The sequence below is a fragment of the Syngnathus acus genome, chromosome 22, assembly GCF_901709675.1.
Source record: "Syngnathus acus chromosome 22, fSynAcu1.2, whole genome shotgun sequence".
NCBI lineage: Eukaryota > Metazoa > Chordata > Actinopteri > Syngnathiformes > Syngnathidae > Syngnathus > Syngnathus acus.
In genome coordinates, this window is record NC_051106.1 from 3,344,535 (window position 1) to 3,360,496 (window position 15,962).

A 15,962-nucleotide genomic window follows, 5' to 3' on the forward strand; every position below is an offset into this window, starting at 1 on the left:
CTGAAATTCAAACCAAATACAACGCTCTGACATATTTTACAGTTTATACTAGGCCATAAAATAACTGAGCTGTATTCTGTTACATGTTAATTATTCCCCAAGCATCAATTTAGGGGTTTCTTGGTGCTAATACGATTCACATGAGCTCCAGTAACATGTTCTGACATTGTTATGAGTTAAAACATGGCAGCTGGCCACTGTCAAGTTTTTAGGTCGGCCACACTTAAGTGCTCAATAAAAGAAACATCATAAAAAAAAATATCTGAAAATTGTTGAAATTAAAGCATGCTCTCACATTTAGATTTTTATGGGGTTGAACGTACAGATAGTAACAACATTGATGATTAACATTAAAGTAGGGAAGGGGGGGGGCAATTGAGCTAGCTTTTCTACAAACCAAATAAAACCTCATGGCAACATTTATAAAATGAGCCAAAACACATTATTTTAAATCTGTCTTCAACAAAATACGGAGTCACAACGCATATTGGTGTATAATGCATTTTTTAAAAAGCTGTAAATACATTTATGTGTGCTGGATGACTATATAAAAACTGAAAAGGCCTCATAAGAAAAATGGTTTTCCTCAAACACAACATGGACAGGAAGAGGTGAGACAATTTGAAAGAGAAAAAAACACCATGCTTTTTTTCAAATCTTACCTCCCTAGTATTTTTGTATCTATCCTTTCAGCCTCGACATTATAACCTGCACTGCTCCTTGCAATCAGATGAGGTCACAGCAGTACAACTGACTCAAAGAAACGTGCTATTTTCAGTTCGATTTGCTACTAAACTAGCTAATAGTGCTTGGTTGCAGAGCTAATTCTTTGTCAAAGGAAGCTGGAATGGTTCCATCAGCGTGAAGATGTCCTCTGGCTAGGGTTAATGGGAGTGAAGTGGGCTGTGGGATGCGGCGCGGAATGCCCCAAGATCAACATAAAGAACGTTGCAGCTTGGATTTCTCAATTTAATGTCGGGTCAAAAAGCATGGGTCTAAACCACAATGACATCCTATTCTGTTGCAAGTTCGCTTTTTTTTTTGTGTGCGTGTGTGCGCGCACGTGCGTATGTGTAATCTGTTCAGCGCGACTCACATCATGCCTCATTTTAGCCCCGAATCACAAATAAAGGTCACCAGTTGACCTTTTCACAGCTCAGAATTGCTGCAGCACATTTGGCCAATTTATGTTCACGCTGACGCACGAACACAAAACTGACACAAAAGACTCACTCGAAGAAAAGAGCAGCTCTGATATGAAAGACCACCAAATCCTCTATTTGTAATCCTGGCTAGATAAACTGTGTAGGTTCAATTTCAAGCCATGTTTACTCTTCAATCCTAAATGGACAACAAGGCCTTTTTTCTCTATATTATTTCCACCCTCTGAAATACTCAAATCGATGGAAAGTTAAGTTTTTGATCTGTGGAAAAATGTCATGCTTTTCTATCAATGAATCATTTCAGATTATTTGAAATCCTACAAAAAAAAAAAAAACATGACAACAGCAGCCTATTTTGGAAACTGACAACTCTATGCACCTTGTATTTGTTTCATTTAACACAGAAAAAAACAAGGGGAGTAAAAAAACAATAAGGGAAAGATTATCATTTTGGTTTAAGGCCATAATTTGCATCACAGTTTCAAAGTGTTCATTTTCTCTTAAAAAAAAAATAAAATAAAACTGCTTTGACACCCAGCAGAAAGGCTTTCTTGATAACAACACCCATTAATGATGCCGATTTCCTTTCGCTGATGTTAACAGGCGCTTGACGTGACATAAATCATAAAATTAAACTTAGCATGCTTGACAATGACAAATAGAGGAAAAACAGGCTCACTGGTCACCTATAGGTATTCACATGATGACCAATAAAGAACACTGATGGTGCAATAAGAGCTATCGCCAATCAGAATGCTCGAGTGGACGCGCTGTACCTGGTCTATAAATGTCAGCATGGGTCAACTGTTGCCACATCATCGGCTAATGATGAAAACACATAGATGCAATCGCCAAATGTCAAGCTGGCCATGGATTTCAGAGTTGTGCTCCTACAACATGTTTCACGTTTAGGATTGTCAATTTACACGAATTAAAACCACACCTCTAATACTAATCTTTTACAAGAGTTTGGAGATTTCATCTAAATCTACTCTGCTTTGCTTCATTCACCCTGTCTTGTCAGTTATTTTTTTCTTGTCCATTTTCATTGGAATCTTACTGTGTTATTTCTCCCTGCACTATTTTGCTCTGTTTCTATCCAGGCCACAGTCATTCCACACTGGCTGCGCAGTGGATGGAAAACACATGGGGAGCCGACATTAGACTCCAAAACAATATGAACTTGAACCCTGCTTCTGACTCAGAGAGAAAAAAAAAAATCTGTCGAGCATCAGATTGAACTTGGCCATTCAAGTTAGAATAAGTTCACATGTGTGACAGGTCCTTTGTCACTATGATTAGTTTTGTATGTGCTCGGCTGTTTATGAACTATGACTTTTTGTCTACGCCGTGTATGAGCAGACAAATTGAAAGAATGTGCAGTAAAGTAGAAATGTATGTTTCTAAACAATCACAGCATACCTTAAAAATAAGTTATTCAACTTATTCCAAATTTTAAAAAGAATTTTATGGTCTACCATAACATTTTTATCAGGGAGGTATTTGACAACATTATTATCATTGTGTTTGTAGTTTGCACTGGTTACACCAATAATCATAAATAAAAAAAAACACTAAATAGCAATACTACAAATGTTATCAATAAAATTATCTAGTAGTGTCATCAAAACAGTGTTATCTGGATAAGTGGAGAATATTTACTCTTCTTTTGGATCTAATTAGGGTATATCCAGTGAGTGTGTATGCTCGTGTGTGTTGTTACCTGAGGCGGTGGTCGTGACTGCAGGTAACTGCTCCGGTTGGGACCGGGAGGGGTCTGTTGAGGTGGACTGAAATAGGGCGGTGTTCCCTGCTGGCTGGCCTGCTGCTGCTGGCTGTAGCCGGCCATCCCCTGCTGGCTGTACGGCGCCACCTGCCATGGCAAAATATCCCAGAATGAGAAAGACTCAACATTGCCTTTTAATCTAAAGCAATGCAGATACGTTGTCAGCTACAAATTCCAAAATTCGAAAGCAGGTGCCTGCATAGTGAAGCTACCGTATTTTCCTCACTATAAGGCGCACCTAAAAACCTCCAATTTTCTCAAAAGCCAACACTGCGCCTTATATATGGACCAATATGGATTCATGGATGAGGACTAACTTATTAAAGTAAGCTTTACGTGTTTATTTTGTGTGTTGCGTGATATTAACGTTTGAGGAACGGTGAGTTATTGACATATTGTTATTGTTTTCACTATTTCGAGTGTTACTATATTGTGATTGCATTAACGTTTGAGCAACGTTGAGTTATTCATTCTATGCGCCTTATAATCCGGTGCGCCTTATATATGGACAAAGTTTTAAAATGAGCCATTCATTGAAGGTGGGCCTTATAATCCGGTGCGCCTTATAGTGCGGAAAATACGGTAGTTACAGGACAGCAGTCAATCACATTCAGAAGAGATCGAGCTGGACGGAGGATCAAAATAAACACACAAACATCCCACACGGGGCAGCACAAATGGGCTCGTAACCATTTTCTGATTCATCGGAATGTCCCTTGGCTAAAGGATTTGAATTTAGCAAGACCAGGCTGACGGTGGACTCCCAGCAGTCCTGTGCCTAATGAACTCGCACTGCAAAGAACTCTAACGTAATGTCCTCTGGCTCGCCAAATGTGTCATCCTCTTCAAATTATCTCCAACTCGCAGCTGGGATGAGGTGTATGGGATAGTGCGACGCGCCCGTCCTAGGCCGTAACACTAATGAGGGACATGCGAATGAGCTGGGGCCTTCCAGGACGGTGCAGTTTGAGAGTAGCTTGCCAAGCATCGCTGCTGGATTACATGCACGTTAGGAGAGAGAATATGAGAGAGGCTGGCGCACATTCAAATGTAGTCTAAATCCCAGCTTGTCATTTGTTATGACTACAGACGCAGCCAGGTGCTGCCACTCCTCGAAGGATTTCTGCGGAGGTGTGGGTTGTCTCGCTCACACACAAACGCAGACACAAAATCCAAACAGATGACTAAACATCATTTACAGCTGGCGGTAAAGCAATATGACAGCACGTTTCATGTCATGTTTTTTCCCCCCTTCATGTCATGTTACTTTTTTATTCCATCGTTTACTCCATCCAACCAACAACCCGGCCAAAATCTCATTAAAACGACAGTGGTTGTAATTCGTGTTGGGTGCAAAGCTCCTACTTCACGTCCACCTCCATGAGATAAACCCTGAGAGGTCCCCTTAAATCTTCTTTACAAAGAGGAAAAACTCCAAGACGATTTATATCTATAATCATGAACGTAATGTAACAACTAGTAAGGTCTTGTAAGATCAAAAGCATATGCTGCACATTTGTAGTTTTATTGTGAATGATATTAGCAAGGAATCCCACTCATAAAAGTCCTGTTTAAACTGATGGCTGGTGTGAACCACGATATGATGTTACTCACTATGGCAAATGGAGATTAATACTTGGGAAATAGTACTGGAGAGTAACTCCTTTGAGGAGGTGGTGAAAAGAAATCGTCCATGGAGATTGCCACAATGATGCTTTCAATAGAGATGATTGGGCAATATAGAATACATTCCACTTCAATACGAATTTGATTAGAAAGGACAGGTTAGTGTGTGAGTGTGTGTGCGTGTAGCGCTCATTGTGCGAGTGTGTCATTAGGCCTTCGAGACAGACAGGGTGAGATCAGTCTCGCTGGCAGAGAGGTTAATAGCGTGGCCTTGCTCGTGCCAACACCTCCACTGGATTCATTACTGCCAGCCAGGGCAACGCACCACACACACACGCACTCATACACACTTTGTGCTGGTAATGCTCTGAAATGCACTTTGCACATGTAATTATTAATAATTATGTGTATTAATGAAAGATGACGTGTACGATTACAAAGGCTGTTTTGCAGGGGATGGGGAAGCGGGGGTGGCTCGCTTTGACTTATAAACATAATCGTAAGAAAATGTGGGTTCAATGGTGAGACCGGTTGATGCATTTACTCACTTGCAAGGGTAATTACCAAAATAAAATGTGCTTTAAAGTAAATAAATAAATATATATATATATATATATATATAAATACATATATAAATAAATACATATGTAAATAAATATATAAATACATATATAAATGAATATATAAATAAATAAAGACATATATAAATAAATATATAAATAAATACATATACAAATAAATATCTAAATAAATACACACACATATACACACACACATGTATATATGTATATATATATATATATATATATAATAAGTATGGCAGATCACAATAATGACCAGCCAACAGCACAATACTAGAAATGACTTTCCATAACATACACAGCCGTGTTCGCTCCCCTATACGCAGTGTACCCATACAGAACAGCGTGTACAAATGCACTTTGACTGAAAAATATACATGCAGAAATAAATTGGCCTGGTGTGCTGGTGCGTCCAACAAAAGCAACACCTGTGCGCTGAAAAGAAGACAATTTTCTGCCTTTCCTTTCCCTCCACTCAGGTGCAGCAGACCAAATAACAGTGTGCTTCACCCAAGGTGTCTTGGCATGTATACACTGTCAAATATAATGAAATGACAACAGATGCTAGGTGTGAAATGACACATAATAGGCATCCTGCAAAGCAAATTCACCGTGAACTGCAAAAAGACTGCGATGTAATATACAACCCCAAAGACATGAAAACATTGCTAAACTTCGAAAAACTCAATCATAAAAGTCTTGAAAAACTGAATAAAAACAGAGTTACTTTGCCAATGATATGATGGGTTGTGTTCCCCCAAAAGACCTTTTAAAAGTCAGCACAACATACAGCTTGTAATTAAATTGGGCCATTGATCAAGAGACATAATATTGTCTATTCGGCAAGCGACAGGGGACTGACTGCGGGTCATCCAATCAGTGAAGCGATCACGCCAACCCAAAACACACTACAGGTACACACTGAGTCTAGTCAGTTACACACCGTAGACGGCTAAACACAACAGACAGGTTAAAAGATTAAATGAAAAACACTCGAGACAGTGCGCAAGGCAGAGAGGAGATAGATGGGGAGGATGTTGACTTATAGTTGTGCATGGAGTGATGTTTGACATGATAAGGCAGTGATGGTGACAGTGAGATATGTGGACATAACGAGGAAAGAAAAGGGATGAAGAAAGAGAGGCGAGCACAAGGTTGAGGACAAACCTCGGAAAAAAAATGAAGGGCGTTTATAAAGAATAATCATTGTCATCTCTAAAGGGCACTTAAGTTCGACTGTGTTTATGTGCACATCCAAATAAATATGCACTGTAACATCATCAGTTACACGATTGACAGAGATCCAAAAACAGCATGATCAGGAAATTTCCTTTATCCAATGCAGATTAAAACTACCGTATTTTCCGCACTATAAGGCGCACCTAAAAACCTTTAATTTTCTCAAAAGCCGACAGTGCGCCTTATAATCCGGTGCGCCTTATATATGGACCAGTATGGATTCGTGGATGAGGACTAATTTATTAAAGTAAGCTTTACGTGTTTATTTTGTGTGTTGTGTGATATTAAGATTTGAGCAACGTTGAGTTATTGATATATTGTTATTGTTTTCACTATTTCGAGTGTTACTATATTGTGATTGCATTAACGTTTGAGCAACGTTGAGTTATTTATTCTATGCGCTTTATAATCCGGTGCGCCTTATATATGGACAAAGTTTTAAAATGGGCCATTCATTGAAGGTGCGCCTTATAATCCGGTGCGCCTTATAGTGCGGAAAATACGGTACTGGAGACAGAAACATGCCTGTCTTCCGGGTCATAGTCAGCCCCAAACAAAAAGCGTGTCAAGTTGTGTGTGTGGGAGGGGGCGGAGGGTTGATCTGCATCAACAAGCTCATGATTAAACATCAGGAAAATAACCAGCACTCGTCATTGTCCTTGTATCTCTCCCCCAAGGTGATGGCACTCCTGATGCTCTGCACCTCCTTTTGATCTCACAATCCCTTCTTCTCCATCCTCGTATATGGAGGAGAGTGGTTGGGGGTTGACTCCTGAAGGAATGAGGCGTCCTCGCAGGTGGGAGGGTACGTTGGTGATATGCAGAGCACTAACATGAGCCTGCACATGAAATCAGATTCATCTTCTGCCGACCGATAAAGATATATATTAATGATGTACCAAAGTAGTGAGGTAGCAGTTGTTTGACATTTTATGATTACGGTTAGCCCATTAAATACATTATAAGATGTAATTTTTCCTAGACTTTGTTATTTATTTAGACAAAAATCTAGTTTACATGATGAAGTTCTGCATTTTTATAGACTGGCACAGTTAGAAAAGGGTGTTTGCGCCGTAGTGGGACTGACCAGCAGACTTGAAAGCAGCCCCTTTCATTTCCTTTCAATTCAGTGCAGATGAAGCCCTTGGACTACATAGCAGAAGTATAATGGACTCGCTGGAGTGATCAGTGTAATTACGAATCTGTAATGTACCTGTAATTGAAGACACACACAGTCCGTAGCGCAGCAATAATGATAAAATGATAACAGTGAACTTGTTCAAGTCAGACAGATATAAACTATATTCCATATATGTGATGCACCTTGTTTACTCCAATTCCAATACAGCTTTTATTTCTAAAGAACCATTGTTCTTATTCCTTCCTTGTTTTGCTGAAGGTCAAATGCTTGTCACATTGATATCATGTGGTGGATAAAAGGCGTTTGTCAGATGCGTTTTGTTGTTGGATCGCTTTGACTGCTTGCAGGCAAAGCTGTAAAAAAGACATTTTGACGGAGGTTAATGCTTACTGTGTGTTAATGCTTGCTGTGAGTGAACCGCCATTTATTCTTGCAGGTTTTTGCAAGCGGCTCTGGGCCCGTTGCCATCAGCTCTAAATGTTTTTTCCCCACTAAACTCCTGACCCCAATCAGAGGCCAAAACAGGCAGACGGGTTGGTTGTGAAGCAGGAAAGAGGGAGAGGAAGGTGAAAGAAAATGTGATTTATTTCAGAGTCAAAAACGGATCTGTATGCAAAACAGAAGGAGTCGGCAGCTACTTCATTTAAAGAAAGCTTTTAGGCTATTTGAAGTTCGGTTATGACATTATTACTTATCACAAAACTGCCCTATACAACTGTTTTGAACTTTTTATAAGTAGAGGATGTTGAATGGAGGGTTGCACAAAGCAAAACTAAAAAAAACAAGCTTGTGAACCAGCATCACTACAGGCTATTACAATGGAAGCTGCCTAAGTTGCTGGCACTCGAATGTGCCAATGTGTTAAATGATGCTGACACATTAAACTGTCAAGTGGCTCGGGGTCAGTACAGACACTGCCAACTTTGAAAGGATCAGTAGCACCACTTCTCATCTTTACAACATTAGTCTGTTTGTGAGTCCTCAATCAGTAAAGCAGTCCTCTTGGGCAATGGAGCTGTGTAAAGTGTCCCTGAGGTATGAATTGACAATGTGCTGTTTTTCATCTTAGCCTTTAGTAAGTGAATGGTAAGAAGAGATAAATACTTGTTCTTGGAAACAATTTTATGTTTCGCCAATGATTTAGAATATTGAATTATGACACTAGAAGAAAGATAAGAAAAATGTGTAAGGCTCTTACACACATGCACTGCTGTCACCAATCAGCAATAATCGTTTGTTTTATTTTGTTAACACTTCGCCAGTGAGCAACACAGCAGACTCGCCATTAAGGTCTCCGCTTCGATTGACCAAGAATCAGCTACGTTCCATCCCATTTTTATGACCTCATATTTTCATTGAAATTGTTTAAAATGCATATTTACCAATTATAAGAATGAACAATAATTTTTTTCTGAATACATTCAAAATCAATCAAGTTGAGGTCAACACGTCTTGATAAAAAAAAAAAAAAGAGTTTGGGCTAATAATACTTAGGTCAACTGTCAAACCTTTATATTCCAAGCCAGCCCTAAACTGGATCTCTGTGCTTGGCACTAAGCCAGACAAATGGTGAATCATTTCAATTTAACTTCTGAGATATGTTTTAATGATGCTTTTGCAAATCTCTCCTCCGTCAGATTTGACCTGTGTAAGAATATTTTAGTATGGATGAAAAATCAGATGAATTCTCATTGAGAGAAAAAAATGGGATAATCCCCTTGCAAGACACAGATTTTCTTCACCCCCTTTATTTTCCATGCTCCCCCATGTGATTTTTCTTTCATCTCACTGCTCTTTTATCTTATCAATAGGCAGATATAGAGCACAGAAGAGGGAGCAGTGAGTATGCAGCTCTCAGAAACATGCAGTTTGTGATGTATTACAGCCTTGCCTGCATGCAACACTAATTGTATTAAATCCAAACATCAACTCACCTGCCTGGGTGAGCATGATAGAGTTTGCAGTTCAAGCAACTAATACAAGGCATAACAGAATGAGAAGTGTGTTTTTAAAAGACATAACCCACTTGCGCCTATTATCAAGGTTCAAAATAAATTGTTTTGTAATACAGTTTGCGAGGGAAAATTTACATTTTGCACCTTATTAAAACACACTAAGTAGCAAAACATAAATTAATTTCAATATCTCAAATGCCGAGGCAGTCCTAAAAAGCTTTGCTGGGCAGAACCCACGAGTAGTCGTCGGTGGAGGCAAGCTCGGTGCTAAAGCACTTTGTTTTAGTAGGCAAAAATGTTACTGTGTTTCTGACATTATTGAGTCTCATAGCCCCAAATTTCATCAAATAACGTTTCTATACGCAAAAATACAGTTTTGTGCTCTGCACAATTTAAATTCAAGAAAAGCAGTTGATTATGTAAAAAAAAAAGACAATTTCTTATTCATTAAATATCTTATATTAATGTTGAGTGTTCATAATTGTTATTTAACCCACAAAAAATATATATGATTATATATCTGAAAACTGCATTATTCAATGGGAGACATATGATCATTGCGGCCCTAATTTAACCCAGATTGACTTTGAGAAAGACAGACTAACTAGAGGACACAGCGGCAGCTGCTATTACGGTCTTAGACGCGTGAACTAAAACAATTTTAAAAATGTGGGGGGAGCAGTATGTGTATGCCCAACCTGAGTTGTGAAGACATAAACAAAATCCTGCTTGTCTGCTTTATTGAAATAAATAACATCACTTAAACTGAGTAAAATGGGAGAGATTTTCACTCTCATCTTTCACTTAATGGTCATGCAGCATTGGCTCAGCGTTACGTGTGATTGGCTAAGAGCCACTCCACAGTCGAGGGGTAATAAAAGTTACAAATGAGAGCAGGCTATTAGAGCCATTGATGTGCGTAGGCTAGCTTGCTAATTAATTGATTCTGAAACTTCATCTATTCCGCAGCCAGAGAGGAACCTTTAATTAATCAGCCTTTTTCAAATTGCTGTCCTCTACTCTTTCAATCTTTTTCTCTGTCCTTTTTCAACCCCACCTTTACACCCCCCCCCCTAATGTGTTCTGTAATTGTGAGAGGAGAAAGCCTAGGCTCCCGCGTGTCGGCAAGGAGTGCAGGTCTGAGTTCTCGAGGAAAATAGCATAGGCACAAGTGTGTGACCACGTGGATGAGATGGGTACTTTGAACAGCAAGCATTCAATATTTCAAGAGCCTTTCAAAAAGGGAGGGGCTGGAGTGGTCCCTTTTGTATCTCCATCCCTTCTACCCCCTCCAGCCTTCCTGGCAGATGGGCTGATTTATCTGGGCTTCCCAGTCATCGGTAAGAGGCTATAGCGGTGGCTGCATTAACCCCCCAGACAACCCCGGCACCCGGGGGGCCCTAAGTGCTTCCAAGTGGCCCTTGCTCCCCGCAATGGTGAAAACGCCCCACCCCCTCCTTCCAGGACGCAATCAATGTTGTAAATTACTCATTTCTCTTGCGCTCAAGTCAATATACCACAGGATGATGTTTGGACAGGAGAGGATTTTGCAAGTTGTATTTTTATGATGCAAACTTGAAGAACTTTTATGCCCAAATGAAACACATTATTAACATGCATGTTGTGCAGAAAATATTGATTTTAATGTCCTACATTAGATAGATTGCTTTACATTCTGATAGCACTCACCACCTGAGACAAAAACTATAAAAAGTGAAAATCTAGGAATCTACCTCAATCCGTAGCTAATATGGTAGTCTACGTTGTTTCGTAAAGACCTATAGATGATATGTTATAACAATATTGACCGATAATGATTTGATTTCATGTATTTGTTATAGTTAATCAACATATACTTCTTATTTTATTTTTTATTACTTTATTTTGGATGGTTAAAAGAAGTTTGCCAACTTTGTACGTATGTTGATGGATTCAACACCAGAACCCAAACACATCTTTCGTATTACAGCCACACAAGAATTTAAAAAAATAATAATTTAAAATACCAATATCTTCAGAAAATGCTGATAAAGATTGTTGACAAATATGTCTTCAGCTGATGTGTGGAAAAGTGTAAAATAGTTCCTGTAAAAAACGGAAAATACCCAAAAGTCAATTATCTGGTCTCGAAGCTGGGAAGTCCAAGCATATTTCAGCATTACAGTGCCCCCACGGGCCCCCTCTAGCTCCGCCACTGCTGGAGTCATGCCTGATTTTCTGTTTATTTGGGTTAACTTTGACTGATTGATGATCTTAAACATTTAAGTGGGAAAATTACTGCCAAAACATGATTTTTTTTTCACGGCACTGTCTATAATAGGTAGAAATTGCTATTCCCTGAAAAAATTATATGTAAATGTTGAGATGCTGCCGCCAATAAAAACACTTGATTAATGAGGTAATACATCACAGCCCCATGGGCAGTTAGGAGGATAGGACAGTTATGAACACAATCTTCTTTGACAAAAACATTGGAAAATGTTGCTTGAAAAAAACAAAAACGCACTGACTCACAACATTATTAGCGTGAAATCTTATTTCTCAGATTACAATCATGTTATTTGTGTTTTATCAGGAAATATGCTACTAAGGTGGAAGCAAAAGGTGTTGATTGTAAAAGTAACAATAGATTCATGCATGTGTTCCAGTTACAATGGAAAATGAAATTCACTCCAGCTGTGATATAAGAAAATGGTTTCTGTTCCACATGAAAAAGAAACAAATAGTCAATACTGGTGATTGTTTCTTCAAAACCTTTGGACATATTCACCTTTATTCTTCGTTCACACGGGATCTCATACACTCTTTCTGTCTTCATTGCCCAGGATATTTGTTTTTGTTTTTTATTTATCATCCTCCCACGCAATCCACCCTCCCCTTATTTCACATCAAACACTCTTTCCTTCAAATTCCCTTTCCTCTTCGTCTGCCAACTTTGACATCACAGGAAATTATGCTTGAAATTGGACGAGTTTTTTTTTTTTTTTTGCATTTCAGTTTCATTCCACTTCCCGAGTAGACGCTTCTCTCATGTGGCTTGTCATTCATCCCAAAGACGCTTTGCTCTTTCTTCTACTTTTGTTTTGTTTTTCACTTCTTCCAAGTACATTTTATTTACGAAGCGTTTCTCACAGATAACACACACAAAATGCTTTACTTGGTTAAAATACAAAATAAACTCAAATACGGTTAAGAAACTGCAAGTTTGTTCTCATGTTCTCACACATTCTCGTGATGTTCACTGCCACCAATTTCATTTTTAGTTTGAAATGATATTTTTACACACAATTATATCTATATACTACTGTATGACAGCCAGAAGTAGTTTTTGCTTAATTAAACTAATTTAATAACCACAAAAGGACTGCATGGAACCCCCCATTTGGTTTACTTCCATTATTACAGTAATAGCTTTAATGTGTTGATTAAATTTTCTGAATTGTTTTTTTATATTACTGGATCTTGATTTGAGAAAAACATCCTGAAATCATTCAGCTTGAGGTATCGATACTTGAGTATCGATACACACATTGCTAACACAGTCACAGGCATGCATTAACAGGATGATACACAGGCTGAGAGCCAGTGTGTTTCCTGAGCCATCATTACTAAGATCTTTGTCCATGCTTGCCTCTTATTACGGGACTAAGCCAAGCAACAACCCAGGAGAGGTTTAGCCAAATGTCAGCGAGCTGCAGAGTGAGGAATGTGTCAGAACATGTGCATGAATGCATGTAGGATCATGTGAAATGTGCACAAGGATACACTTCCTGTATAAGCGTATGAGAACTCTAGACATACTATATCTTACAAAATCGAGTATACTACTCATATTAAAAATATTTGCTATGTATATGTTATTGTATTTTTTCTGAGAAGATGGACATTTTCACTCTTCTCCTCTGTTGCCAGCAATTTGGACATCATTGGCTGTGTTGAGTAAACTTAAGGGAATTGAACATTTACACGGTCATAAAAGCTGTATACATGCAATTTACAATGCAGCAGTATAATTTCGTCAGTGTTGTGTTATGAAAACGTACATAGATCATAAAATATTTACAAAAATGCGAGGAGTGTTCTCGCTTTTGTGACAATCCAAACTGTACAGTATTATGAATAAATAATTGAAAAAGAGAAAATTCTCTGCACGATACACACGCAGTAAGGAAGACAAAGGATTAACCAATTTCCACTTTTATAGATGTGTTATTTATAAAAAGAAAGGCCTAATTTTAGCTGCCTTTAATTATAGTGTAAAGCAGAGGACCTTTTGTCCTTCCACTAAACCCCAACACACACACGCATGCACGCCCGCATACACACAGCAGGCAATCCACAGAGGTAGACACATATCTGTGACAGGTTGCCTGGCAACATCGCCGCATGTTTGGCTGTGACAAGCTGGGGTTTCAGCCCTGAGGCGCAATGCATCATGGGGGATTGTGTTGCCAATACAGCCGCAGTCAAGATAGCGAGGCTGACATCCCGAACTGTTTTGGCAACATGTGACGACAAGATATGGTAGTTATGGGGGTCCTCTCACATCTCCACATTTTCTCCATTTTACCATGTTGTAATTAAAAGTCATGTTGGCGATCGATATCAAGCACGCCATCATTTTTTTTTTCTCAGATGTGACCTCTGACCTTGTTTCTGTAGGTGAGGCTCATTATTCTCATGCGAGCGTGTGGAATTAAACCTCCTCCAAAGTCATTACTGTGCGCTAGATTTCTAGCAGCTGCAGTAATGCAGTCAATGCGGTGGCGGTGGTGGTGCTGCGTTTAAAGCCAGTACCAGATAATTAGAAACTTTAGAAGCACAGTTCCCATGGCTATAGCCAGAGTGAACAACTAATTCTATTTGAACTAATTACGTTCCATAGCGCTATGCCGTGATTGCTATGCTGGTGCTCGGCCTCCCCTATGTAATACGCTAGAGGGGCTCAACGCGAAATAGTTCAACGGATGTGTTTTTGACTGTGTGAGTGACAGTATGTTATGGCATCGGCTCTCATGGCATGCACACATCTTGCACGGCAACTTCTTTCCCTGCAGGCTCACAACTTCATTCAGTAAAATGTATCTGCAAAATAAGTTTAGGAGTGTGAGGACATCATAATAGTATATCAGTGAGTTTGTAGTGCTACTAATAAGAGGTGGGTAGTAATAAGCTACATTTATTTTTTTACATTTACTCAATAAACTATTTGGGATCAATTGTACTTGTCATAGTAGTTTTAATGGAGCATATCTTTTACTTAATGTTTGCGTTAAGAGGAAACCCTACCGGGATTTATTTGGATTATCAGCCATTTATCATTACATTTGACTTTTAATTGAGTCATAATCTAAAACACAGGGTTCAAACTCAAGGCCCGGGGGCCAGATACGGCCCGCCACATCATTTCATGTGGCCCGCGAAGACAAATTGTGCATCAAATTCGCGTGTCATTACTAGAATTGCAAATTGTCTTCACTTTTAATAATGTCTTTTTTTTTTATATTTGACCAGTTTTTACTCGTCTGATTTGAAAACGAGTTATTTGTCAGTTTGTTTTGTAGCTTTTACTGTATATAATACGAGGTGCTCATACATTTATTTAGGTTGACAGTCATAATGGCCCTCCGAAAGAAGCTATGACTACAATCCAGATCCTTGAGTACAATTAATACTCAGAATAAATGAGACGTTTGGAAATGATGTGGATTGCCCCTGATAGTTGTTTTTGTTACATCATTTGCTGTAGCTGCTATAGTGACAACAATGACAAATCAATATTTAAGGTCAATGTTCAATGCGCCAATCATAGCGCTGCCAAATCTGGCATCTGCTGTGAATTTTGTTGCGAAAATCTCCATATTCCTCGAAAGCCTGCTATTGCAAATCCTTTTTCTCAGAATGTCTAACTGTTCACAAGCAGTATACATAGCACGCGTATCTACTTAATGTTCATTAAAAATGCAAGAAATCTGCATGCTAATGTGTTTTCCTCTCCCTCTCCCGCTCGTTCTCTCTCTGGTCTTGCTATATTTAGAAGCTCACTCGCCTCGGTGTGAGCTGTCCAAGTCCAATGGAAGCGACCAAGCTGTCACAGTAAATAGCAGGCAGCGGCAGCATAGGACACCGTGCACCTCTCAGTCTTACAAACACACACTTGCTCATGAGCGCACACACAAGTCAATAGAATATAAGAAGCTTGACTTCATTCTGTAAATGTTCTACAAACCTACTAGCACACAATGCAATTAATACTAAGCGGATGTTCTACTAAATGTTCACATCCTTGTACAAAATAAGATTTATTTATGACGCATCATTGTCTCCAACACAAGCTCATTGTGTTGCACTGTGATGCCTCCATGGGGCAGTAATCCACATGAAAACACTTGTTGATAACAAGCAAGCAGCTCATAGAAATATGAAATGAAACCCTTAATGGGAAAAAGATAAAGGTGAAATGTACACCCT

The 15,962-nt window shown here is 39.0% G+C and overlaps 1 protein-coding gene across 3 annotated transcripts in view; it reads right to left on the bottom strand.

The window, feature by feature from the left end:
• Window positions 1–15,962, bottom strand: part of arid1b (AT rich interactive domain 1B (SWI1-like)) — a 132,722-nt gene that overhangs the window by 89,328 nt on the left and 27,432 nt on the right. For all 3 annotated transcript variants that reach the window (XM_037242253.1, XM_037242252.1, XM_037242254.1), the window contains one exon: window positions 2,887–3,036. In XM_037242253.1, the coding sequence (XP_037098148.1) occupies window positions 2,887–3,036 (150 nt within the window). The remainder of the gene's footprint in view (window positions 1–2,886; window positions 3,037–15,962) is intronic.